At 44.5% G+C, this 27,006-nt stretch overlaps 1 protein-coding gene across 2 annotated transcripts in view; it reads left to right on the top strand.

Moving 5' to 3' along the window:
- ADGB (androglobin) overlaps window positions 1-27,006 on the top strand; it is a 2,161,023-nt gene that overhangs the window by 91,607 nt on the left and 2,042,410 nt on the right. For both annotated transcript variants that reach the window (XM_069606692.1, XM_069606693.1), the window contains exon 3: window positions 19,859-19,951. In XM_069606692.1, coding sequence (XP_069462793.1) covers window positions 19,859-19,951 — 93 coding nt within the window. The remainder of the gene's footprint in view (window positions 1-19,858; window positions 19,952-27,006) is intronic.

The following is a 27,006-nucleotide window of genomic DNA, read 5'->3' as shown; positions in this document are numbered from 1 at the left end:
GTGTCAAGCCAGAGAATCTTGCTCCAGCCATCCCCTGCAAGGCACATTGGGTAGTGTCTGGACCATCACAGTCTCCTGCAGCTCAGCCCCCTCCTACCAAAGGTGATTGGAAGAGCACACCAGAAGGTGAAAGGTGGTGAACATCAACAGAAGGTGGACGAGCAACATCCGTAGGCGTTGGTAGAAGAATGCCAGGCGGAGAAGGTGGAGGCACGCCAGACAGAGGAAGTGAAGGTACATCAGGCTAAGAGGTGGAGGAATTCCAGGCAGAGGAGGTGAAGGCATGACAGATAAAGGAAGAACATAAGGGGGTGTGGTAGGAGGAACATGATGATGAGGTAGTGGTATGAGAAAGTTAGGAGGCCGAGACAGAAAGTACGCTATGAGAACGTTGTAGAGAAACATCATTGGGACGAGAGTGAAAATCTAAAAAGATGACTGAAATTCAAGAGGGTGACATTGACCCAAAGCAGAATGTATCAGTGAAACCCTAATTTGAAGGGGTCCATCCCAGAGTGGGAGGGGGATGAGCACATAGCATGACATTAAAGAGAAGGGCCAGTTCAGGAGTCATAAGTGGTAAACTGCATTATCATCCTGACCTGGGCATTGACATCTTTAACCTTTGTGACAAGGCAACTGTCTCAAAAGAAGAATCAACAGACCACTCTAGACTCATAAGGTAGGGTACAAAGAGGGTTTATTTTACAACATAGATAGGCCAGGGTCTCCAGATGGGCTGGATAATTGAATAGGGGGTTCTCAAAGTAGTCAAAGAATAGGACTTCCAGCTTGCTTGGGGGCTGTAGTCTGTCCCCCTGTCCTTCACGTGCTTTGGGCTCCACCTCCTGCCAGTCAGATCAGTCACTCAGTAGATGGAGTTTCGAGAGTCCCCTGCACTTCTTCTCTGTAGTGGTTCTGGTCAGGATGATGAGCTTCAAGGTGGCCCTTTGCATCTGCTGGGCTCAAAGGGCCCTTGATTGTCTCACTCAGGCCTATCGTGGAAAAGGCTTTGCCAGATCTTGGTGGGCCCAGGAAGCTTCTGGCAGGAGTGTAGGGTGCTGGCATTCCACTGCGTCACGACTTTTACAAGCACTCAATGGTATGGTGTCTCTTCCACAGTGTAGCTCTAAACTCCTCCCCAACCTCCTGTCTTGTCGACTTTCAACGTTACTCCTGTGTCTCCTCTACTTCCGTCCATGGCAGCATAGCCTCTTTAGCTTTCCACATTCTGTGCTTTTTCCTCAGCTCGCCTGCCTTCCTCACCCTTCCACCTCCTCTGCTTACTGTGCCCCTGGCCAGGTCTTTCCACACTCCTTTTCCTCCTCCGGCTCTCCTCCTCCAGCTCCCCTCCTCCTCTCCATGCTTCTACACCCCACCATCACATCCCTCCTGCTCGCTGGTCTCCTATCCTCGCTTACACTTCACACTCATATCATCATTTTCATATCAGCTACAGTATTCCCAACGATAACTACCATCACACATGAGTATGCCACTGACGCAGAGCAAATGAAAATCAACATTGTCACTAAATCATTGACACATAATCAACTGAAATACTAAGATATCACTGTGTGGAAAACTATAGCGCAATGATCACCAAATTTCTCCCTACTCTAATGCCCCCACATCAGTTTTCTGCATTGCCTCTGATATTTTGCCCTGCAAAACCATAAATACCTACGGAGAGACACTGATATTAACAATGTGTTTCTTTTTTAGTTTTTTTGTTACTGTGTTATAGCTCATTACAAGTTTTTTACAAGTTAACAGCAAATATAACAAAAATTGAACGTATGTGCAGTAATAAAATATAGTACAACATTACAGTGAATATAAACAACCAGAGATGAAAACAACAAAACAAATTATATCTTAAAATGTTATGCACTTTCAACCCTACTTTCCATGTTTCACACCAATAACGATATGCATGGCACTAACAAGATTGCGTCTCTTTATGGAACGCCCTATCGAATAGGGATTAAAAGATGCATGTGCTGATGCACAATACATTATTGAAATTGTGAATTGTATACTTATTTTCAGGGATGAAATTTCTTTCAGAAAGGACAGAATTCCCGAAAACACTTGTCCGGAGGATTTCATGTGATCAACAACTGTCCCATCTTGTGATAATAGTGCCATAAAACTGCATAGTCTGAAACAGTGGCTCCTTGGCTAATTCTGCACATTCCCAAAACGATCAACTGAATTAAAGGATTTGGAACTGTGATAAGCCTCAAATGAGGAAGACACTTTTAATTGTTAATAATCGCAGGGTTTTTTTTACCCAGGCAGCCTGGTCATTTTGAAGTGGTTTTAAAAATGACTAATGTGGCCGCCTTCTGATTCCCCTGCTCGCGCACAGCGGACCCTAGAATAGAGCATTAGGTTGTGCACTGGATTCAGAGTATTCACGAGCCCCTTTTTCATTTGTAGTATTGAAATTGGATCAAGAAAGAGATTGGTCTTTGCTTTTTCATAGCAGCTTACTTGTTTTATAGATGCATGTTTACAATTGCATTTCTATAGTTACCATTTTGTTTTTCTTTTTTTAAGGTTTTACATTAATGCTAAAAATAGGTTTTAGGAAATGGAGCACACTTTTTTTTGTAAAAAATTATCCTTAGGTGGCATTTGATGAAACTGCTTCCTCCTATCCAGTCAGAAATCTAGATTCAGGAACACAGTTAAAGATGAGTAGATGGTGGAGTAATCTGAGATACAAAACTCAAATTAGGTGTCAGACGACATACACAAAGTTTAAGGTAAGCTGAGCATGCCATGCCAAGGAGCATCCCTTACCTCTAGGTGGGACTGGGTGTTTTTTTATACTTTACCTTCCTGCCCTAATAAAGCCTTGCAACCCAAGTTCTGTGTTCTGAGTATTATTATTTTAAAGGACTGCACACTTCCCTTCCCATGACCACCTGGGGCCAGATTACAGAAACTTTGCACCGGTGCAAGTGCAAAGTTTGCACGGTACTAGCACTAGGGCAAAGTCTGCCCTATTTTTGAAAACAATGGGGCACATTAGAAAACGATTGCACCATAAGTCTTCTGATATGGCTGCACAGCCTAGCAGTAAGATGCCCCTCAAAAACGCTCAAATGAAGTGCAGTGTTAAAGGGGAGAAAGAGGCAGAGGAGCAGCATCGGCCCAATGCGATTGTTAAGAGGTGGTGTACCCTGTGGCCTGCCTGCAAATCTTTGTCTAGTTTATGAATAACGCCTATTCAGTGGCCGTTGAAAGGGAGCCATCAAAGGGGAAGAAACGGATGGTGCCATTGCCACAGTTTGTGGGAAAGGATTCTGTGGCAAAGGGGCCATCAATGTTTGTGAAGCCATTTGTTCCTACATGCTCATTGTTGGTGGTAAAGTGGACCTTGAGGTCACCATGGAGGAGCCGTCATTGGCCCCCTACCCTGGTTGATGAGACTCCAACACGGAAAGTGATTAGGCACCATAGGAAACACGAGATTGTCTGTGTTATTTGTTTAGAGATGTATTCACTGAAAAGCTTTTCTTACGGTAAAGGTAAGGTATAGCTTAAAGCATAAAAGTCGAGTCTATAAAAAACAATACGTCACATGAAACTATGCATAGCAAAGGGCATGAATTTGTTAACTTTTGTTGATTTCTAAGTTCACCAAATTTGGCATTAAACTGATCTGGCCAGATCCAGACACCTATGCCAAATATGGTAAAGTTTCATCAACGATTTCATGCTCAAAATGATTGCTAGAAAGCATGATTTTGTTTTTTTTTTTTGCATTCTGATTTTCATAAAGCTTAAAATTCATGTTTTTGGGCCGCTTATCTCAAAATAGTCTACCTCGATTTTCAACATTTTTGAAACTCACTAGACCTTTTCCTGAAGTTGTGCAAGCTGAACAAAGTTAGAAAATCAAATAATCCAATCTCGAGATATTCATTTGTCAAGAGAAAGACATGCTTTGCATTTCCGCACATGCGCAGAAAGTTTGGAGTGATAAAACAACGAAGACTGTACTGCCAAATGCCCTAACATATCTACACTCACCCCTGCATCCTTCTCCACACGCACCCCAATTCAGTCATGCACAGTAGGTTTAGAGGGACAAAACAAATGAAAAATATACAGGGAAATGAAAAATATGCAGCAAAACATACAAGATGATGCACTGTATACAATGTGAACTCGGTCTACCGTACATGACTAGTAGGGTCGGAGGGACAAAATTAAAATAAAAGCATATTATTTCCATGAAAGGCAGGCGCACGATAATCATCTTTTGAGAGACAAAAAGAAATGTAAAATGTACCGTAAAATGAAACCTATTCAGAGAGAGCATGTTATGGCTATGCCAGAGTAATCGGACTCAGGAGTTGCTCTAGGCAGGCGATGGTGGGGCATACGGTGAGTGGATGTTTTTCATACAGGGCTTATAGGAGCGGTCCTTATTCTGCAGCATTAGAATCCTAGGTCAGATAGTGTCTGTGATGTGTGTTTCAAACCTTTCTTATTTTTCTTAACTGTTCCTTTGTATCAAGTAGACAGGCCTTTCATACTCCAAGATGGAAGGGAAGGTCAGGGTGGCTGAATGGGCTATTGGTGCTCTTTTTGGCAGTATCCGAGCATTGCCGAATGTTACATAACTGCCTGTCAGCTGGAACAATTAGTGGGGCAGGTCGTTTGCTCTTGGAGTTCCAATGCAAGGCGCCTCTGCGAGGCTTCTCTATGCGGAAAATCAGTGTTGGTTGGTTATGTTGGAGGCACAGGATCCAATATAGACAGAAGAACACATTCCATTTGTTTGGGCGCTGAACCCTTTTGAGTTTGAAGAATAAACGAATCGCAGTTGACCTAAGGACTAATTCACTGAGACGCACCTGCATGTACCCGCTAACATTGTTTGTTTTATTATTTATAATGCGCGCCAGACCAAAGGGGTGCAAAAAGCAACAAGAAAATGTTCAGCTTCGGTTACATTGCTGTACAGTTATATACATATATATACAGATTGTGTACAAAAAGAATACAAGCGGAAAGGGAACAGGCAAGGAATAGTGGCGTCAGTACGGGCAGTCAATATGTTAGCGGTCGTTTTCCTTCATCCAGTGGATGAGGTTGTGCCTAAAGTGTGGCTATGATTGATCTCCCCTTAAGGCGGGAGGAAGGGAGTTCCAGTGTTGGGCGGCTTTTACCGGGAAGCTACTTCCTCCAGTTTTGGTACGTTTGAATCTAGGCACCGTCAGGCGGTTGGAGTTGGCAGTTCTAGTGGGGCGGTTGTAGGATTGTCTCTTGAATCTGTCGGTAAGGTATTGTGGGGCAGGTTTATTAAGGCATTTGTGTGTGAGTGAGGCTACTTTTAGTGAGATTTTGTCTTTTGTGGTGAACCAGTTGTTCGATCTCATTATGTCAGAGATATGAGCTTTTTTAGGGATACTGAATGCTGCTCTGAGAGCATTATTTTGTAGAATCTGGATTTTGTTGGTAATATATGTGTTACTCCCTAGATATAGGGCTTTATAATAATTCAGTTTTGACCAAATTAAGGCTCTTGCCAAGGTGGTGCAGCCGTTGGTGGAGATGAAGGGCTTGGCTGCTCTGATTAGTTTGCATGTGTAGGCAGTAGAGGCGGCCATGGAGTTGACCTGTCTGTTGAAGGTAAATGTGGCGTCTAGGTAGAAGCCTAAAGTTTTGACTTCTTTGGCTACTTTGATGGTGTTGTCATCTATGATAAAGTTGGTGTAGTTGTGGCCAAGCTTGTTGATGTTGGAGGAGGTGCTGAGGATTATGAGCTCCGTCTTGTCATCATTCAGGCATAGACCTTGAGAGGCCAGCCATGCCTGGATGATAAGATACACTCTGTTCACCAAGGCCAAATCTTTGTCATAATCTCCCATCAACGGTATGAGGATCTGGGTATCATCTGCATAGTTAGTGTAGGTGATACCAAAACCATTTAGATCATCAAAAAGGGGCTTTGTGAATATGTTGTACAGGGTGGGGGAGACACATGATCCCTGGGTCACTCCGCAGGAAATGGGGATGGGTCAGCGGACGCTGAGGTTTTAGAAGACGCGCATAGTCCTGTTGTTTAGGAATGATTGTATCCAACCTATCGCTTCTTGCGAGATGTGAACAGCCGAGTCCAGGTGGCTACAGATGATTTTGTGGTCTACTAAATCAAACACTGCTGATAGGTCGAGGAGTAGTAGTAGTGCGGTTTTACCATTGTCTCGAAGTGTGTCATTGTACAAGATACGTTTTTGAAAATTGAACGTGGTATTGGTTGGACTTATGACTGTGCATGAAGTTGGCTTTGCACTCTGTGGCTCAAATAGAGATTGGTCAGTGTGAAGGTATCATGAAGTAGACGCAGACAACCCAAATAAAGTTTGGGCTATAAAAGTTTATTCAACAGAAAAGAAGGTTAGAAAAAAGGCCTAACTTGCCCTACGCTGTTGGGATTTCCTAGCTAACTGAAAACTAAAGATAGTTTATGTCAGGAAGTCCAAAGTAACAGTCTGTCTGTGTCTAAAACCTATGCCTGCCCTCACATCTATTTCTGTGCACTGTGTAGGGATGTCAGCCTCAAAGTAATGTGTTCAAACAACTGTTCAGAGCTTCTTCCAGCTCTTGGTTTGTAAAAGGTTTTTTTCTTCCCTAAGGTGCGAGATAGTTCACATTGCAAAAAGGAGTTCCCTTCCCCAAGCTTTCAAGTCTTTCAACTTTTCCAAAAAACACAATTTCTTGGGATACTTCCCAGCTCTTCTGGTTTGGTTATCTTTCACCAATTACACAAAGTTCAGTTCCTTAATATTAGTTCACACACATTTTCCTTTATATTCAATCACAAGCTTCTTTGCAAGTACTTTAAGTGACTTTTTCATAAGTAGGTGATCCCGGTATAGGTGCAGTTTTTTTTCATTTTTCTTTTTCAGTTGTCAGACCACACGGTTCACCCACTACAGGTCATGCAACCAAAACACCTTATTTTCTGCTTCTTCATTCGCACGTTGCCACTGTCATCTCTACAGCGGTGCTTGACTTATTTCCATTTCACAGCCTCATGAAGCTTTACCATTGCTTGTGTTGCCACTATTCACATGTTGCACTTTCATATACAGTTCCTTTATGGCTCTTTCCAATGCTTGTTCCCTCAAGCTGCACAGTTCCTTTATATCGTGTGATTCCACAAAACAGCTTTCATTTAAATCTGTATTCAAATTGCTTTGCTTTCATTTAGATCAGTATTCAAAATGCTTCTCATCAGTCTCACATGGTTGCCTGCCATCCCAGTGTCACCCTTCCTAGGTAGGCTCACCGGTTGGTGCTTATGCTGTTCCACCTCTGATGCGTCGCTGGCAGCTTGGGCCTCACTCTGCAGCTTTGTCTGGTCATGCTGGTTCCTCTTTCATACTCTGCCACAGGCCTTCAGTTTCCTTTAGCCTCTATTCATGCTGCATCACTGCATCTTTCCGGAGTTCTAGAGCACACCATCTGCCACGCTGCCTTCCAGGAGAGGTCTGTTCTCATCCAGCAGTCCATAGACCTGCTTCCACAGCTGACCCCATTTTCACTGTTCTTGCTGCTTTTAACTTCCCGCCAGGTTGATTGGTCCAAAAAGGACTAGACTGCTCATTGCTGGTTTGTGAGTTCTGCATTGCTCTTAGTTGCCTCCTCCTCAGCCCAATACCTAAATGGGGGGACGGACAAGCTGTTATCAATTGTCAAGGGACCGGTGATAAGAGTAAGTGCTTAGGGAAGTGAAGAGGTATATGGGAGGAGGTGAGGGGTGGGGGTGGCTGCAAAGACTGGCGGCTACAAATTAGTATGTCTGACGGCAATTCGGGTAGTGCCAAATAATGACAGACAGCAGTGAGGGAGGGGAGGGACGGGGTAGTGAAGAAGGGGGAGAGAAGGCGGTGGGGGGGGCAAAGTGCGTGACGCCCGAGGAAGGAACAGGAAAGAGGAGAGAGGGAGGAGAGCAATCACATGGTGCAAAAGGGAAGAAGGAAGGAAAAAGGAGGAGAGACAAGGGAACCTGGAGGGGGGCAGGGGAGACAGGTGGACACTCACAGGGGGCATTAGAGGGTACACCGACACTTAGGGGGGCATTGGGGGTACACAGACACTCAGGGGGGGCATTGGGGGTACACAGACACTCAGCGGGGGCATTGGGGTACACATACACTCACGGGGCAGGAATGCGGCATACCGTGGTGGACAGGGGTAGACAGGGCCTTTGTTGTGGGCCTTCCACAGTGTGGCCGGCTCCCGCCTCCCGGTTGCAGCCATTGGCTAAAGGGGTCAAGGCAACCAATGGGAGAGGGAGGCAGGAGCTGGGCTAGAAGATGGAAGCAACATTCACAATGAAACCAGCAAAACGGCCATCTTGGAAGGCATAATAGTAACAGGCAAGTCAATTGCTCAAATAATGGAATCCGAAGTGGGTAATTCAAGGAGTGCGGAAATGCACAACAAACAAAGCAAAGTGTGCACGCACGATGGAAAGGTGCATTTTGAGTCAATTTGCAGCGTCGCATCACGAATAAAAGTTCCAAATTGCAGAGTCCTTACCCCCATTGAAGTGCATCAGTATTGGCATTGGAGCGCAGATGCCGCAGAGATGGAGGCTTGGACATGAGCTCTCTTCTTGGTGAGGACAGAGAGTCGGTATTGCCTTTGGAGCAGGCGGCAGGCCAGTTTGTCAGAGGATGTACATGAAGCCCGCCATTTCCTCTCGGCCACCCTGCACTTGTGTTTAAGGGTGACGAGGTCTGCGTCGTACTAGGAGTTGCACTTGGCTTTGGGCTTCAGGCGGATTCTCATTTTGGGGGCAAGAATATCAAGAGTATCAGAAATAGCAGAGTGGAGCGTGGAAAGGGCTGTGTCAGGGTCAGATTCAGCCAAAGGGGGAGGGGAGTGAGAAAGTGGCGGTGAAAGCCTCAAATGACACGCACTTCATGGGTCGGATGACCGAGAAGGTAGGTGGCAATGATGGAAGTGGCTTGGCCTGGGGGGTAGAGAGGGTGAGATGGGAGGAAAGGAGAAAGTGATCACTCCAGGAGAGAAGAGTGATGAGAGGAACAGAAAGGGGAAGGTCTGAGGAGATCAGAACATCCAGAGTGTGCCCTGCAGAGTGAGCCGGGCCAGAGGGAAGACTAGAGAGTGAGAGTCGCAGAGGTTGCGAAAGAGTCCAGAGGGAGGACAGGAGGCATCCAGGTAGATGATGAAGTCTCCGAGAAGGAGAAGTTGAGTGGTCGAGACCAGAAGTGAAGAGGAGAGGTACGCCCACTCAGAGAGGAAGGAGGAGATCTAAGCAGGTGGCCGATAGATAGTAGCCACAGTAGGCTAATGGCAAGGGGAGAGAGAGAGCCAGCCGACGAGACATTCGAAGATGAGCAGGCCTACGTCGGAATGACAGAGGCAGACATCCACTCAGGGAAGATCGAGGCTACACCCCCTCCTGGATGGTTGGGTCTGGGGCGGAGAGGATGTTGTAGCTGTCAGGGAGGAGCATATCAAAGCTTGTGACAGAGCTGGCCATGAACCATGTCTAGGTGAGACCAAGGACATCGAGGTCAAGTTCCTCCAGAAGGCGGCAGATGTCGGAGGAGTGTTTGACAGCTGAGCAAGAGTTAAGAGTGGCAATCTGGAGAAGATTGCCGTCCTTGAAGGACTTCCGGGGAGGGATACAAATCAGAGGTACGCCCTGCTGAGGTGAAGAAGGAGCCCGAGGGGGGGTAGAAAGTGAAGGAGAGGGCAAGGTAGCCGAGGAGGCAGCAGGGGGAGGCAAGGAAGCCGTGGAGAGGGGAGAGGGGACAGCAGGAGAAGAAAGAAAATTGATGAGGCACGGAAAGCGTCTATCGAAGAGGAGAAGGTTGGTTTGAGGGCCTTGCACCAGGATGGTGCCATTCACATAAACATTAATGAGGACCTTAAAGGAGTGGAGGGAGGCCAAGAGGGCATCCCACTGGGTGCCACCATTAATGGGAGAAGAAGAGAAAGGAGACAGCACAGAGACCATATGTACGGTCCATGGGTCTGGCGAGGGAACGACAAAGATGATGTCAGTGACAGTTTGCCTGGAGGAGGCACTGGTATAGGTGTCAGCGATAGGGAGGTCTGGGTTGGAGACCAGGATGTCCTTTTTAAACTTTTTGCTACCAAATTTAGTGAGGAGGGCAGGATAGTCGATAGAGAAGCAGTTAAAAAAAATAGGAGAGACGGAGAGCACCATAGGGTAGAGGGGGGAGGGAGAGGGAAGGGGTGAACACTAGGGAAGCGCACAGGGCAGGGTGCAAGCAGTTCCAAGGGCGGCGCCGCTGTAACTGCCGCGACCTTCACTAACTTGATCTGTACTACCTTTGCCTCCTCTGCCAACCTTCTTTGCGACGTTTCTTTTTGCCTTTCTTTGGTCCTCTGGCAATGGTATACACCGATGCTTTGTATTTCTGGCCAGCCCTTGGCTTCTATCCCAACTATTTTATCAAGCGCCTTCTGTACTTCCTTAGGGAGGCCTCTCTTGATAATAAAGTAAAATAAGGACGTGGAATGATCCCAAGCCGTGCCCGTCTCCGCCCTCCACATCTCCTGCACCAAAAGCATGTACTGCGCAGCATCCTCCTTGCCCCCCATAGTGCATTGCATTATTGAGTGTAAATCTGGGGTGTCGGGGAAGGTTCTCCGCCGTGCATCCCATACCTGCGCTCGTACATTGTTGAAAGATGCACCATCATGCATGTCATTCCCCAAGGACACTCCCGGGAACCCCGCCTTCACCCACTGAGTCTGCTTGATCACCACTGTTGTTACCAAAAGGCTTTTAACATCTCCAGTCGTTAAGGGTCACCTGCAGTATTCCTTTCATGCATAGATACACTTTCCTGCACCCCCAGAAAGTGGTGGGAGGACCATGAGGAGATCGTTTTTGTCCATTATTGCCCAGGGTACATAATGGGCCCTTCCCACTCCTTTGTGAATGAGTGGCATCTGTAATTTCGACCTTACCTTCTCTCTATCCACCTTCACTGCTTTCTTTTTAGACAGTGCCATCCTCCTGAGCCTATTCCTTAACCTCCCCTCCCATGCTACTTCTTCCGCTACTCGTGGGGTAGCCCAGTGTACTTGCGGTAGTGGCATCCCTCCCCCAGCCCTTCCTTCATCCTTGTCCAAATCGCTCCAGCATTCCTCATCCCTCTCTGAGGCCACAGTGTCACAACACATGCTGGCTGCCTCCCCTTCTCTTTCTACCCACATCGTTTTAATGTGGGTGCTATCTATTCTGAAAAGGAAATCCCCAGACTTCCTTTTGTCTTCTGTTACCAGGCGTGGACTCTCTCCCAGCGATTGTTCTGGCAGTTGCATCTCTCCTGGTCTGGGCAGAGGTGTTTCACATAATGCTTGCAAGCAGGCTAATTCAGCTTGAGTGGATGTTAGTACCCTCTCTAAATCTCTATTTGTCAGACCTGTAGGAGCAGAGTGTATTGTTAGTTGGGCATACGGAGGGGGCTGGGCCACTGCTGCAGTACTGGGCACACTGGCCCCTGGTACATACACTTGGTCCGCGTAGCCCTCTGCGGGCCGCCTTAACAATGGGTATAATCTTTTAGGTTCCTTATTCTCCTTTTCCCCGTCTTCCTTACCATTCTCCTTTTCAGCCGCCTCCCCGTTTTTGTCTTTACGTTGTATGACGGGTGTTTCCTTGAACATCCTCCACAAATCTTAAACCTCCCTTCTCTTTTGGAGTTTCTTTCCCTTGTATTTAGTAATTAAATGGGTAGCAACATGGTCTAGTATTCTCTTATCAAAAGACCCTTCTTCAGGCCAAACACAAGTCGCTCCCTCCCCTTCCAGTTCCGCCAACCACACACTATGGTATTTCTTAATCTTTTCTTGATATAAGGGGAGTTCTCACAAATATGCGATAGTGGGGTATCCATCCCCATGTTTTAAGTGCAATTGTTCTCTTCCTTTCTCTCTCACTTCTTAACCTGTTCAAACTTGGGGGGTGACACAGGAATATTTTGTATCTTACTTCAGCCCCCGCTTTAATATTTTCTCTCTTTTGTATTTTTGTATACATAAACACGATACATAAACACGATGACCCACAAATGACGTTGACGAGACACAACCAACAAATAAACAATACAAAACATTTAAACACTGAATTCACCCCTTTATACCCTGCCCAATATTCCCCCCCCCTTTCACACAATCTTCACGCACACTACCTATGCCCCTCCTGGGCCTTCCCCCAATTCATAAAGCCCTAAGGAAAAACAATACAATGTAAAATAACTATTTTCACTGCCAAGCTTTCTCCTTATATGAAGCTCCTACTTTACTCTCTTATTCTCTGTTAATCTCTACACTGGTCGGGACAGTGTAACCCGGCGCCGGCTTCTACCTCCTTTCAGAGCTAGGTTCCCATATCTCCTCTATATATAAAAAGAAAATGGCCATCCAAAAAAAAAGAATACAATTTCTCAAATCCTCATCTTGCTCACTCAAACTCCAACCATACGTGTTCTTTTCCCCTTATAATTCATCCCCCCAATTAAATACCCTTATTTGTTTTTCTCTTGCAAGTAGTACTTGCGTGCCGTGTTCTTCCAAGAGCCTGCGATCGTGGTATATCCCAAGGGGGCCTACTTGTGGCAGGCCCTGCCCAACTCCGGCGAGCAGTTGGGGTTTCGCAAAGCAGGGACCCACAGACCTACTCAGGAGCATACACTTTTGTAGAACGTCTGCCAACCTTGGGTAGTAATGGCCCCCGAATCTCACTGCAGTTGCAGAAGTACTTTGAGGACTATCACGTCGGGGTCACCAAATGAAGGCTGCCACCTTATCATGCACATGTCCCAAGAGACAGAATAATGGACACATCCCACTAGGGAATGAAACAAGGAGAGTAATTGCAAGGGAACCAAAGTTTATATAAGTAAAATAAATGCAAGCAAAGAACTCTGCTGCCCGAGAGCCCTCTTCTACAAATTATACGAGCAGCACGTTAAAAGGACACACAGCATCACTGATGACGACATGCATAAGGTTCACTTCTTGCATTTGATTGGAGAGTGAGATATAGAACAGTTGATACTATATGGGACACAAGATGGTGATGGGCTGTCACGTTGTAGTTGCTCCAGGCACACGTGGGTCAGCAGGGCTCATCTCTGCGGTGTGAAGGTCAGGCGAAGTTCTTCAGAGATGATGTAAACCTTTCTAACTAAACTAACTTACAATCTCTGGCATGCATGAATTAATGACAATTATAAACTATCACATAAAAAGAGGCTATTAGTATGAGATAGGGGCATTCCGACACGTGTCTGTTATGGGGGCTTCGGGATAGGGGTCGCTTCTCCAGGTGCCTTATCAGAAGGGACAATCTCTGATTTGTGGTCTCTGGGGCCTCATGTTTTCAAACACATTAGGGACCAATGTTTGTGTTGCCAGAATATATGGCCACTCTGGTATATGGTGGGTGAACTTAGGAGGAGGGACTGATGATCAGATGTGTTCAAAGGGAATGGGGGTAAGGGTTCAAGGGACTGTGGCTTGGCCTGGAGGGGGTGAAGAGGGCATGAGTTGGTCAGCAGAGATGGATGGGGAGCTGTACTCAATACTTGCTAATAGCAACAATGAATGACTGCGTTTCCGTGAGAACAGGAATCGTGCTGAGCTGCCAAAGGGTGGAGGTGATGGGGGGCTGGCTCTGCGCGGCACTGGGAGAGGGAGGGTGGACATTTCGGCAGAGGGGGCAGAGGGCCAAGAAAAAGATGGCGTTTGGGAAGACAGAAAATGGAGTACAGACTACAAGCCTTAACATGGCATTTATACATTTCTCTTAAAGGCAGGAGATGTGAATAAGTACAGGAGGGGTGGAGCTGTCTCCCCTCCCCCCAGCTCACTCAACATTTCCCTGGTGCGGATATGGTGCAGGGGAACGGAATATGCCGCCTCTCCCCCAACACACACCCTCAACACTGTCAATGAAAGTGCGAGTGAAAGCTATATTGGGTTAGTGTAGGGATAGATATAGTTGAGTTCACAAATCTGTCAGAGCTATTTTCCTTTGGTACAAGAGACATTCTGGAGGCATCCTGTTCGCTGTTTAGTGAAGATCAATCCTTCTACAAATGTGCAACTTTTAGCAATTAGCAGAGGCGCCCAAGTACAATTAATGTCAAGGGATGCGGGGCACATGTTTGAGGAATCATCTATGTAACTGGATTCTCTTGTTAGAGATTGCCACATGCCAATGAGGGAGTCTGGTCTTTTGATTATTGTATCCAATCCTTCTTTCCCCAACGGATGCTATCAACATGGTGGAAGAATTACATTAATGTGGACTAAAGATTAATGGGGCTCTAAGGGGTAAGCAGCTTCTGTGCAACGTCATTTGCTGGGAAGTGACTGGCTGCTATACATGAACCGTTGGGTCGGAAGTACAAAATTATAAACATACAGCAAAATTAAGACTAAAATGCACAAGATGATATACTGCAACAAACATGCACTACATCTACCATGAATGAACTTGGAGGTACAAAACAAAATCAAAACTATTCAGCAAAATGAAAACGAAACTACACTACACACACACACACACGCACATGCACACGCACACACGCGCCCACGCGCACACACACACACACACACAAACTGTCTCTCTCATACAAGCTAAACAACTGCCCCAGCACGCACATGCACCCACACACACACATCAATAACTCACCAAAATTCAAACCCTGTCCACTCTGTTCTGTAAACTGTGTTAAACGAAGTTCCATTCTTGGCTTCTTGGGTGTTTGGAGGTAACTTATGGCGGCAAACCCTAACAACCCTCTTTGTAATGTGGGCCCATTGGTGGTATGGGGAGGATCCCCTGTTCTTGGCAGGGCACCTGGTGTCAAAAAACATGTGTTTGCAGAACTAGGATAGTGGAACCTCAGGAATGCTCCTGGGATGCTGTAGATAAATAACAATAAGGATTGAGCAAATAGCCCTACCTGCACTTCAAGCTCAGGTGGTACAAGACAAGTCCAACACATAGCTGATTAAAGGACCGGCCCAGACAGCACAAGGGTGCACACAAAAAAAAATATGAAGGGACCTCTCGGGCGGTACAAAGATCCACACCAAGGACAGAAGGTCTGCTCAGACAAGCATACTGAGGCACTAGTTCCAAGCAGGATACCAGAACAGTCAAAGGTACCCCGTAGGTATCCAAAGCAGTTTTGTAAATCCTCACACCAAGTGTCCATGGGCAAATAAAACACAGATACTCACCACAATGATACAATCTGTAATCCAAATACCATCTCTGATGCATAATTCAATATGCATCTGAGATAACTTGGCTAGATAGTCAATAGCCGGAGTTGTGATTACGGGGGCAAACACACAGAAGGCTCGGGCAGAAGCTAGGTTCAGTACATGGGAAAATCAAAGAAGCAGAACACCACACTCGCAGACTCACCGGTTTGTTGTCAAGAGCTGTGATATCTTGCTACAGTCCATTTGATAAGTATTCTTCTTCCTGCTGCATGCTTCCTTGGATTGAGGGTTGCTTTGTGCAGCCATGTGATGTGGCACACTTGGTAGCTTGGGGTTGTTGTCCTACAGCCCAGACATCAAGGTACCCTCCAACCTCACCTGGACTAATGGCAGTAGTGGCCATGATGGCTGTGGAATGCACAAACCGGCCCGTGGTGTCGACAGTATCCAAATATCAAGGTTGTGCTCTCGCATGAGCCTGTTGCCTAAAGAAGTGCAGGAGAAAACAGGGTGCTTCAACATTTTCCAGGGGTTCTTTGGTGTGTCTTCTGGGCTATATCCCTCCCAGCCAATCAGAAGGTATGTCTTCCCTCAAATCCAGTGCATATCCATGATTGCTTGTGCTTCATAATCTTCCGAGTTATGGCTGGTAAAAGGAGCCAGAAGACCAGTAAATGATCATTAACTTTATGGCCTAAAGAAGAGACCTGAAATACGGGATGGATTTTCAAAGCACAAGGTAATGGCACTTTCATAATTGCTGGGTTGATCACTTGTGTTACATTATACCGGCCCACGAACTTGGGTAATAACTTCTGGGTACTCTTCATTTACAATGATTTGGCAAAGACGCTTTCCCTCAGCTGTCTTGTGGACTGGACTCCGACGTGCCTTCTCTATTTCAAAGGATTTTCCTGGAGACAGCTGAAGCAGAAAGGCAGAGTATTTTTGGAGAACATCAATTGGGGTGCACCTCTTTGCCCCCTCCTTTTCCCTCTCTTCCTCACTCTCCCTCTCCTTCTCCCTCTTCTTCTCCCTCTCCTTCTCTCTCTTCCTCCCTCATCCTCTCTCTCCCTCATCCTCTCTCCCTCTCCCTGTATCTCTGTCTCTCTCTCTCTCTCTCTCTCTCTCTCTCTCTCTCTTTTCTTTCTTTTTCTTTCTCTCATTCTTGATGACCTTTTTTCTCCTCTCCAGGAATAAGCAAGGATGCCTGACCAATGTGTTCAAACCTCTCTGTTATGTAGGGTTAAAATTAAGATAAATATAATTTGTTCTAGTATATCTTTTTAGTATTTTTTTTATGACACTGGTCGTGGTTTTTGGAGTGTATGAAGGTATGTCAGTTATGTGGGGTGGCAATATAAAGGGGGATGAACAGTTGGAAAATAATGCTAGTATGAATACAAGTATTCTTAGACGAATGAAACGCGAAGTACAAATGACGTATGATTTATATAAGGGGTTGGGCTTTGATGCCATTTCTGATATCGAGTACCCAGAATCCTCTAATAGCTGGTACTCTGATAAGCGCACTGCAGGAAGGAATGTGATCAATGAAAGCTTTTACCTGTGTGCACTTATCCCGCACGCATCAGGGGCAACTAAGGTTTTAGTTCCACATCCACTCCCAATTTACAGAGGCACAATGCCTGGTACATCTTGCACTATGCAGAATAAAGGACACACTCCAGACATACAGCGTGCAGTAGAGGAGCATTGATCTATACCCAGTGTTATGCAATGGCAACACAAAATACCACTGGTGTCTACAAGTGCCATATTTTTCCTTGGGAGGTTACTCGCATGTCAACGACAAATGGCAGGGCACCACAGTGCCGTGCCCGCCAGATGGGCTGATCGAGTACAGCGGAGAAGCAATAGCCCAAGTAGAGACTATGTGTGTGCAAATATGGTCCCAATACATCACAAGGCTGACATGGATTGCAACAATGGAGAAGCCAGTACGAATACATAGAGCCAGAGACTATGAACTTTGTTTTAGCAATGAAGGAACAGTTTCTATTGGCGCAAACACACAGTGCAACCACACTCTTGTGATCTCTGATATGACGAAAGGTACGGCAGTGGTGATGGATTCCTACTGGGTTTGTGGCCGACAAGCCTATTTGCATCTCCCACCCTCCTGGAGGGGCATCTGTTCATTGGCCATCCTGCACTCAGTGCTACTAGTAATCCCAGAAGAACACCTGAAGGGAGAAGAAATGCCTGTCAAGGTGCCAACACCCACTCAACCACCTAAAGAAGCAGAAAGAAACTTGCAGATCACACAAGAATTTGGTATGCTGACAGAAAAAGGACGATTTCAACAACGGCGAAGGAAGAAGAGATCAAACTATGTCTCAAAGGACTCTTCCACACTGCTCAGAGGAATACCTGACTACTATTTACTTTTTAGCTCAGCAGAGACTTACTTTTCATCTTTATTGGCTCCTGTGGTACAAGCAGCTGCTAATGCCAAGTGGGTTCAGATCATCCAGTGGGAGCTAGTCCAGCTGGTCAATGACACAGAGAATGGGTTTAACGCCATCAAAGTAGAGCTTTGTGCATTGGGAGTCATGACGATGCAGAACCGCTAAATGCTGGATTTGCTAACAGCCATAAAAGGAGGAGTGTGCAAAAAGTTAGGAAGCAGCTGCTGCACTTTATACATCCGCAGGATGCTGAGAATGGGTCACTATCCCACTTGATCGAGGCGGTACACAATCTAGGTGTTCAAAGAAAGAAGGTGGAGTTCAGAACACGGATTGGCTATCGCTTGCCTTTGATTGGGTCCCATCATGGCTGGGGGCAGCAGTGAAAATACTGGTGCCTGTTATCATATTCTTCCTGGTCCTCTTCTGCACATGCCAACTCGGTCTCCGATGTTGTGTTCATATAGTCGCTAATAGTGCAAAGATGATGGTATCAATTGGGGGATCTAAAACACCTTGCTATACAATAAACAGCAAAACTCCAACTAATATTTCTGTGGTTGTAGATATGTCGGGTAGGGATGAGTTTGTTACTATACAAGTAACAAAAGGGGGTAATGTTGGGAAGGAGCTAGCATCTTCCTTTATTCCCAAGTGCTTTAGAATTAGGCAAGACTTATTTTGACTATTTCTAGGCACTACAAAGAGAACAGGGGAGGAGGAGCACTGAGAGAAAGCGTTTTTCATGCAAATATAATCACACACAGATGATTATTATTTAATTATAAGGTGCAAACAACTATTAGCTGAATAAATTGGTAAATGCTAAATCCTATTTAGTTTTTCTCAAAAATGCACGACAGAAGCAGGCTCTCTGCCAAAGGAATGTGGCCTGCGCTGAAAATAAGACTACAGGCATTGCTGTGGTGTTCGTGCTAGCTTCTTCAGAGCAGCACATAACTCAGCAGTTGTCTGTTGTCTGTCAAAAGCCTGCATATGCTGAAAGGAGATTTTAACATACTCATGCACAACATACATTATTATGAAAACTAGGGTTAACAGAAATTACAGGACCAGATAAAAATATGAGGAGAGTGAATGAGGTATGGAGAAAATGACTGGAAAATGTTTTTGTACATTAAATAGTCATAGGTGGCAAAATTAATCTACAGTGTATTTTCTGCATAGGCTAGCCATATGTAAAATAGTATGTCCTAAAACAAACATCACCAGCCATGAAGGAAGGAAGACTGGAGCATCCCTTGTATGGAAGCAGGACAAGTTGGGATAAAGCCATGCCTATATCCAGAGATGCCACTACAGCAAGTTAAGAGTATTAAAGCTCCTGTCTAGCTTCAGTTTGGAGAGCCAGGAATGGAAGAGGGACAGAAGGCCATTCAGGGAGCAGAGTTCTTTGCCCATCCTTATTTCTGTAAAGATTAAACTTGTTATCCTTGCAAGATAAGACTCTTGGCCTTGCTTCCCTAGAGGGGCACATTTCCTCTGGTGTGAGCGTGATTAGGTGTACCCTCATAATTGGAGATACCCCTGGAAATAGGGCCTATTTTACATATGCAAGAAATCAAGTAATAGAGCGGAAATTGATATGGCCATGTATTTTAAGAAATAAAATACATCTGACCGTACATAAAAAGCACATTGCAAATCTCCTCAGAGATTTTTCTGTGACATTATAAGCTTGGGCCTGGGCCTGTTTCCTCTGTTCGGTCACAGAGCAGCAACCTGCTACATGTTGTTTTTATAAGGTATGGTCAGAGGTGCTAATGGCACTCTACGTAGATGGAGAATGTAGAGGGAAGTGCACCTCACAACGATTGGGGCATTTTTGGGTAGGGAAAATGATGGCATTTTCTGTAAGTTCACCTTTGTAACAGTGATGACACCAACTAGCGATATGCAGACAGTTTCACAAATCAAAGTGTTAGCATCATTGCATTTGGTCATGGTTACTTGAGTCACAACGTCAACAGCATATTTGTGTATTCCACTGATGATGAATAATGTTTGCCTTAAACAATTTCCTCTAGAATATCGTGAACACTTCAACCTTTTTTTCAGTGTAAGTTTATAAATAATTTTTCATACTCCTGTAAATTCTGTCCACTCTCTCTACTTTTCAGCACTTTTTTGATGATCCTGAAGGGAAGATCGAGCTGCCGCCAAAACTTAAAGTTCATACATGGAAACGGCCACATGAATTCATAACAAATTTGGTAAGGAAGGTTTTCTTTTAAATCAATGTGATAGGCATGAAATCAACCATTTCTCTCTGTCTACAGTGTGCAATAAGTGGGTATAGCAGATTGCGAGTAGTTTCTCAAGCCCCTCGCCTGTCTACAATGTTGGCTATCCGTCCACTTATATTCCGAGTAAATGTCAAACAAAAGTGTGTTCTTGAGAGCACAGCTAATTCATTTTTCAGAATTGTGGGGAGTGACAAACTTATGGACTGGAAAGGCGCTGGTTGGATTTGATAGTCCAGTACCTGTTTGTAGGCAGTTTACACACAAAATATAGACGATCCAGGTTGTTGATTGGTCAAAAACGAGTTATTTTAAGGTTTTTATTCCTTGTTGTAATCAGCAGCAATGAAAGACATCCTTGTATGTAAATATACTAATCATAGCATGATGATATGTTACACAGCCGACGCGCGTTTCAACCTTAGTCTTTTTCAAGGCCAATTGAGTTATTTGGTGAGCTTCAAGGTTTAATGGGCTGGTCCTACCCATGTATGGGTGCCAGATGGCTGCATAGCCGTTCTGTGGCCGGGTCGGCAAGTACGTGGCTCACGGTTGTGGAGTCGATGATCATCAAATAACTCAATTGGCCTTGAAAAAGACTAAGGTTGAAACGCGCGTCGGATCGTCTATATTTTGTGTGTAAACTGCCTACAAACAGGTACTGGACTATCAAATCCAACCAGCGCCTTTCCAGTCCATAAGTTTGTCACTCCCCACAATTCTTCTAGACAGAGGAACCACGGAGTTGGTTCCTTGACAAACTACGACTCTGGCTGCAGGTTTTATTCAACCAACAATCAAATAAAGGGTGCGCAGGAGTAAGTGGGTCCCGCCACAAACTCCACTTCCACGAATAATTCATTTTTCAGCCTGATCTATCCCTTCCCTTAGAGCCTTAAATTACAGTTGGGTAAGGGGAGGGAGGCTCTGGGGATCCAACCTAAACCACCTTGAGAGGTTGCATTACAGAGAGGGTTGCTTACCATAGCCCAAGAGCCTCTGGTCCCTCCAAACCTGCTTCTCAGAGGGGACTTTAGCATAGTCTCAGATACAGGTCCTTGACAGGACCTATGCCATTCTCCATTCCCATTCACTCCTGCCCTACCGGGTGATTACCCAAAGCCCCTTTCCCCAGACGACTCCTCCATGTATTCTCCTCACTTACCCATTTTCACCAGAAAATCACTAAGTCAAACCGTGCTAAACCATGCAATGATTTAATTTGATAATATGTGATCTTATTGTAAAAAGTGATTCAGATATTTTTTGATATCCTCTCCGCAAAGCCCTTGAATGTCGACCTTAGCCTTTTCCCTTCTCTAGAACACCTCTAAGTAAATCTATAAAATCAAAAATTAACATTTGCATACAACCACAAAGTTTGGGCTTCTTCTTCAAGGGAATAGAAGTGATGCAGTGGTGGGATATGAGCATTCTAATGTGTGCAATGTGTGTGTTTGAGAACGTTACATAAACCTCCGCAGGGGTCACCCTCAGCGCTGCAAACTCTACCAGTAGGTGAAGAGAGACCATTCAAATATATTCACCATAGGTAATTCACATGCCTAATTAACATATAGAAAGCTCGGAACAAACATGCTAACATAAGTGATGATTCAAAATGATTTAATACAGTAGTTAAAAGCGAGGCAAACGGAATCCATGTGTGGTGTTAATGCATTTCGGATGTAGGTCAGCCATCAGGGCTGAATCTACAGGATGTATGCGATTTCACAAATTTACTTCACCTAAAGGTGAAATCTTCGAAACAAATGTCTTCTAATTTGTTTTTATTATGCGGGTCAGACCACCGTCCACCTCCCACTTCCCCCTACCTTATTCTATCCCCTTACCCACCCCATCTAGGTTTTAAAATGTATCCACTCACCCAACCAATTTCGAAGCCTTTTTTGTTGTTGAAGATTTCACTTTAGCTGAAAATGGATTCGGTGAAATGCACTGATATGGAATCTACATGCCTAAACGGTGTAAACAAAAGGAACAACAAGAAAAAATAGACCATTAATAATTTCCAAGCTCTTGCTGCTCAAACTTACAATCATAGTAAATAACACCATACTGGTATTCACTCTCACTAAGTGAAAATAATGAATCGGGAGGTAAAGCCAACATAAAAACCCATTTTTTTCAGATATACCTGACAATTTAAAAAAAAGATAAGTCACTTAATAAAACACCGAAGTACAAATGGTGTGCAATGTCCAAAATGAAAACATAGTCAATAGTACCAAAAACATGTCAAAATGTGAAACCTGTATTTCTGTGTGTGCAGGGCAGAGGTAGCACGTGTGACCTTGAAACCAAAAACAGAAAAAACAAAATAAAGAAAAATTCACCATTAAACGAGCACAATAATTAAAGATACTTTAAAACATAAATTAATTACGAGTCACAGTTCAATGTATCTACATTCCTATATAGGAACATGCGCCTGAATCTCAAGTTGTAAAAACCGATCCCATTTGAAACCTGTTTATATATTGATTGAAGGCAGGCTCACGATCTTGAGTGAGCTGCTCGGAGCAATGACATCATGACAAACGCCATGATGTCATCACATGTGCAGCACCAGACATTACAATGCTCTGCTCGAACAAGGGCTAATAAAGTTCAGGGAGGAATAATAAATAGGAAAAATAAAGGAAACAAACATAAGCTCTAAAGAATATATGAAACGCATATATAAATGTGAACCCTGTAAATGTGAACATAAATTTAAGCAGAAAAGAAATACTAGTAATAAAAAATGTGTTTGTTATGTAAGCAACAAGATGAATGCTAACTAAGCATTAAATGGTATAGTGATACAGCAAAGCCATATGGTACGAATAGATATAAATAACAAAGAGAATACATAATTTTAGCAATCCATACCATGATGGGCTGACGGGTTGTGTAAGTCAGTAACTTAAAGCATCCAAGCAACTTTAGAAACAAACAGAATTGAAGTTTACGTCATTTCCCTTGGGGCAAAAACATCAACAGGAAACATTGAAAGAAATTATAGGTAACATGCAAGATTGCAGTCCTAATTAAGTCCCCTTGGGGCTAAGTATTCCAATATGTCTATACAAAATGTCTCTCCGATCAAGGATGTTCTTCATATTGCCATATGGTCTTGTAGTTACAGCTTGCACAACCTGAAATCGGATCTGTGCAATCTGGTGGTGCTGCTGTTGAAAATGATGTGCCACTGCTGAATTCATAATCTTTACACAGATATTGGATCTGTGTTCATTCTTAGTTTTCTATCATCGCCCAAAGAGGCCAATCTGTTCCTTGGTCAGTCTCTGCTCCTTTCGGCTGCCTTTCGGTGTGTAACGCATCGAAAGGCAGCCGAACGGAGCAGAGACTGACCAGGGAAAAGACTTCACAAGGAGTCACCCGCAGACGACGATAGAAAACTAAGCCCTGCTAACCACAAACGCAGACAAAACCACGGAACATTAGCCTTGATAAAGACCTGACAGAGTCGAAACACTTGTCGGCTGACAAGACAATACCCATGACACATAAAATTAAAACTACATTTCTGAAACCTTAAAATATCCAGTGTCTTTAATGATTGAAGCGCAAGGTAAACCGGACCAATACAAACTCTATTGAAGACATGGCAACACCTCAACAATCGTCAACCTCGCAGCTCAAATCCAAACTAATAGCAAACAAGAACAACTCTGAGGAAAAGCGCAAGTTGAGTCAAACCCTAGTGCCCAAACGATATTAACATTTATTTATAAGGCATGGATTAAAATAAAGTGCCAATACAGGGCTCCTCTTTCTGTTTGAGAATACACATGTCTTGTACTGACCTGCTGTCTTGTCTGTTTCCCCCTCCCCCTTCTTGTTCTCTTCCTTTTCGACTTTGATCTAAAAAAAGATACTAATATAGTGGCCCCTTGGCTAGCTGATGTGGCCTCTCTGTGTATTTTGGTATCTGTGGTATTACCCTGATCATTAGTGCCTTCAGACGCAGAACTCAACAATTTGGATAAACTGCTATGTGTGTATTTATGTCCTAGCAGATCACCTTTATACTTGTCCATCCATGTGCATACTTCATTATTTAGATGTCAAAAGTATCGATTTTTAATGTTTTGCTTTTCTTCTGATCTAGTTCAGGTTTATATGTCTCTAATTTCTCTTTTTTATAAATGTTAAGAGTATGGGCCTCATCACGAGTTGGGCGGTAGTCCTTAAATGCGGTGGTAACAGGGTTACTGCTGCATTAAAGGGTCCACCCAATCATGACTATGGCGTTTTTACCCCCAGCTCATAGCTGAGGGTAAACATGCTGGAAAAATGCAGATTTTCGGCCCAATTACCATGCTGAAAATTCCCCATTGGGGAATTACGTTTACTGCCCAACCCATGATCCGGCGGTAATACCGCCAGATGGGTGGGCTGTAACGCAAATAAAGTTGGGCAGTATCCCAATCAGGATACCGCCCAACTCGCAATGAGGCTCTATGTCTAGTACTTCCTTCCCAATTTAACCTTCACGTTCTGTTTGTATTCCCTTGATTCTTGGTAAATGCTCACTAGGTTCTTAGACAATTCCTGGATAGTTAATAAAATTAGATCCAGTGAACATTTGTTTAATATCTGTTCCCACTTGGTAACAAACTCCCTACTCTACTTGCATAAGGTTGGTCTCAATGGCATATGTAACCCTCTGGGAATAGGTTGAGCTCTATATAATCTACCTAATGTTATTGCATGATGTTTCCTGTTGATTTGTTTGCGGATCAAATATTCAAGCTGTTTGATCTTCTTAGCAGGATCCTCCTTTGGCAGTGAGGTGTTGGTATCTTTAACTAAATGTAATATTACTTCTGCTTCCTCGCTAGTGAAACCTAATGTTTCAGCTCTTTTGTCTGCCAAGTGTTCAGCATTGATGTATGACATACTGCGTGTGCCTCCACTCTATTGGTACCAGAACAGGAGAGAAAAAATGCAAATGAGGGGGTGGGCACCACTACTTGTAAAGTAAGTACACAGTAAGGACAGTCCACAACTACACATAAACCTCCCTCAGCGCTGCATTCTCTACCAATAAGTCAATAGTGACCGTTCAAATACATTAACCATAGGTAATTCGCATGTGTAATTAAATATATCCATATACAAAGCACGAAAAAACATGCTAACAGCAAGAGTGATGATTCAAAATAATTTAATACAAGATTATTTCGGAAATACAGATCATTCCCCTAAAAACAACACTAGCGACATAATTACAAATCAACCCATATATAAAAAATTCCAACACCATTAAAACCATAAAAACTTCTGGAAATACAAAAAATAACATTTCAGAACATTTTCAATAATAAATTTCAGACAGTTAACGCATTCTTTAAAAATTATAATAGAAACCAGCCCGCACATACGGAGTCAGCCAATTACAAATAACATAGAGCGGGTTCATAGTGAAGGAATCCCTGGCCCTGCAAGATGGTTTAAGCGAAAACTCTTTACTATTCGAGTAAGCTGGGCAAAACAATAAAAAATGGGACAGGTCTTCCTTGGGCACAGCACAGAAAATGCATGATCTATTCTCATTCATTAAACCAGGGTGCTGCCACTGTTCTCCAATGAATGCAATTAAAACACGCCCTGGTAATAACAATGTGCAGAGAAGGGTTCTGTGCCCATTCTCCCTCAATCCAGATGTCCCAAATCTAGGTGTTACTGCATTTACGGTTGTGCCCCTACATTGGGCCGCTTCTCCTCTGTCCAGGTGTCCCAAGCCCAGAGTTGCTGCACTCACTGTTATGCCTGATTTTTGGGCCCTTCTTCCTCTGGCCAGGTGTCCCAAGTCTAGGTGTTACTAGATTTGAGATAGCCACATTGCAGTTAGCCATATCTGGCATCTAGGCCAACTGTGTTTGTTAGCCATACCGGGCATTGCTGCTGTGTCCTCAATCTGAGCTTCTCTCCAATCTGCTAGGTATCACAAAAGCTAGACATCAACGCTTTCGCGGTTGTGACCCAATCCTAGACTTTCACCCACTTACCAGGCATCCCTAAACTAAGTACTGCTTAGGCCCCCTACCCCCCCCCACAGCCCCTGGTAGCTAAGGTACAGGTGCCCTTTTGAGTAATTGCTGTGTCTCCAACCCAGACGCCTCCACCCACTGCAGGTTTTGCATAACCCAGCTCTCCCGCCTAGCACAGCGGCCCAAATCTAGGTTGTCCTCACCCCATTAGCAGTATGCCCATTCCAACGCGCTGCCACACTGCATGCAAACCACCTGGTCTTTACCACCTCGAGCCGCACAGCCCGCCTACAACATCAACAAAGGACCTCAAGATAAAACACCCAAAAAACAAAAGGAAAAACACACAACAGAGCCAGAAAGGAAATTCCAGCAAACAACCAAACTGCAAGGGCTTACTACCCCTGGTTCAACCACCACAAGCAAAAGCCCCCCAAGATGAATACAAAAAACCACATTGGAACCACAAAGGGAATAACAGCAAAGCCATCGAACCGCAAGGGTCTCCAACCCCTGGTTCAGCAACTACAACCTCACCAACTACAAGCAACAACTAACCACAAACAGAAAAGACTGAACCCCAATGACCAAGAAACACACCAGTCCAAAGAGGACGCCCACTCGAAAGAATTCAACCCAAAACCCAAGTACCATGCCTTGTCACAAGAAAGACAAAGAAGACAGAATCGACAACAGAAATAATAGGGAAACCCCAACTGTGTGTGAAGATGCCGACTAGCAAAATCCCACAACTCTGGATAAACTGGGTAAAGAACAGGTCAGACAGCCTGAGGACACATACAAAGAACAGCAAACACAGCCTACATCGCTCGCTACCTCTCCACATATGACTGCTTGGTAAGCAAAGACGGACCAGGAACAACAAACCGATAGGCAATAAGCATTACCACCACAGACCCCACTGGGACGCCAAACATAACATGACAATTGATAAACTACCCCAACCTGGACTACAACGAGGACAATACCCCAACCAGAATC

The sequence above is a fragment of the Ambystoma mexicanum genome, chromosome 4p (genome assembly GCF_040938575.1).
Source record: "Ambystoma mexicanum isolate Mex_15411 chromosome 4p, UKY_AmexF1_1, whole genome shotgun sequence".
Classification (NCBI taxonomy): Eukaryota; Metazoa; Chordata; class Amphibia; order Caudata; family Ambystomatidae; genus Ambystoma; species Ambystoma mexicanum.
This window is presented reverse-complemented; position numbering and strand designations above follow the sequence as displayed.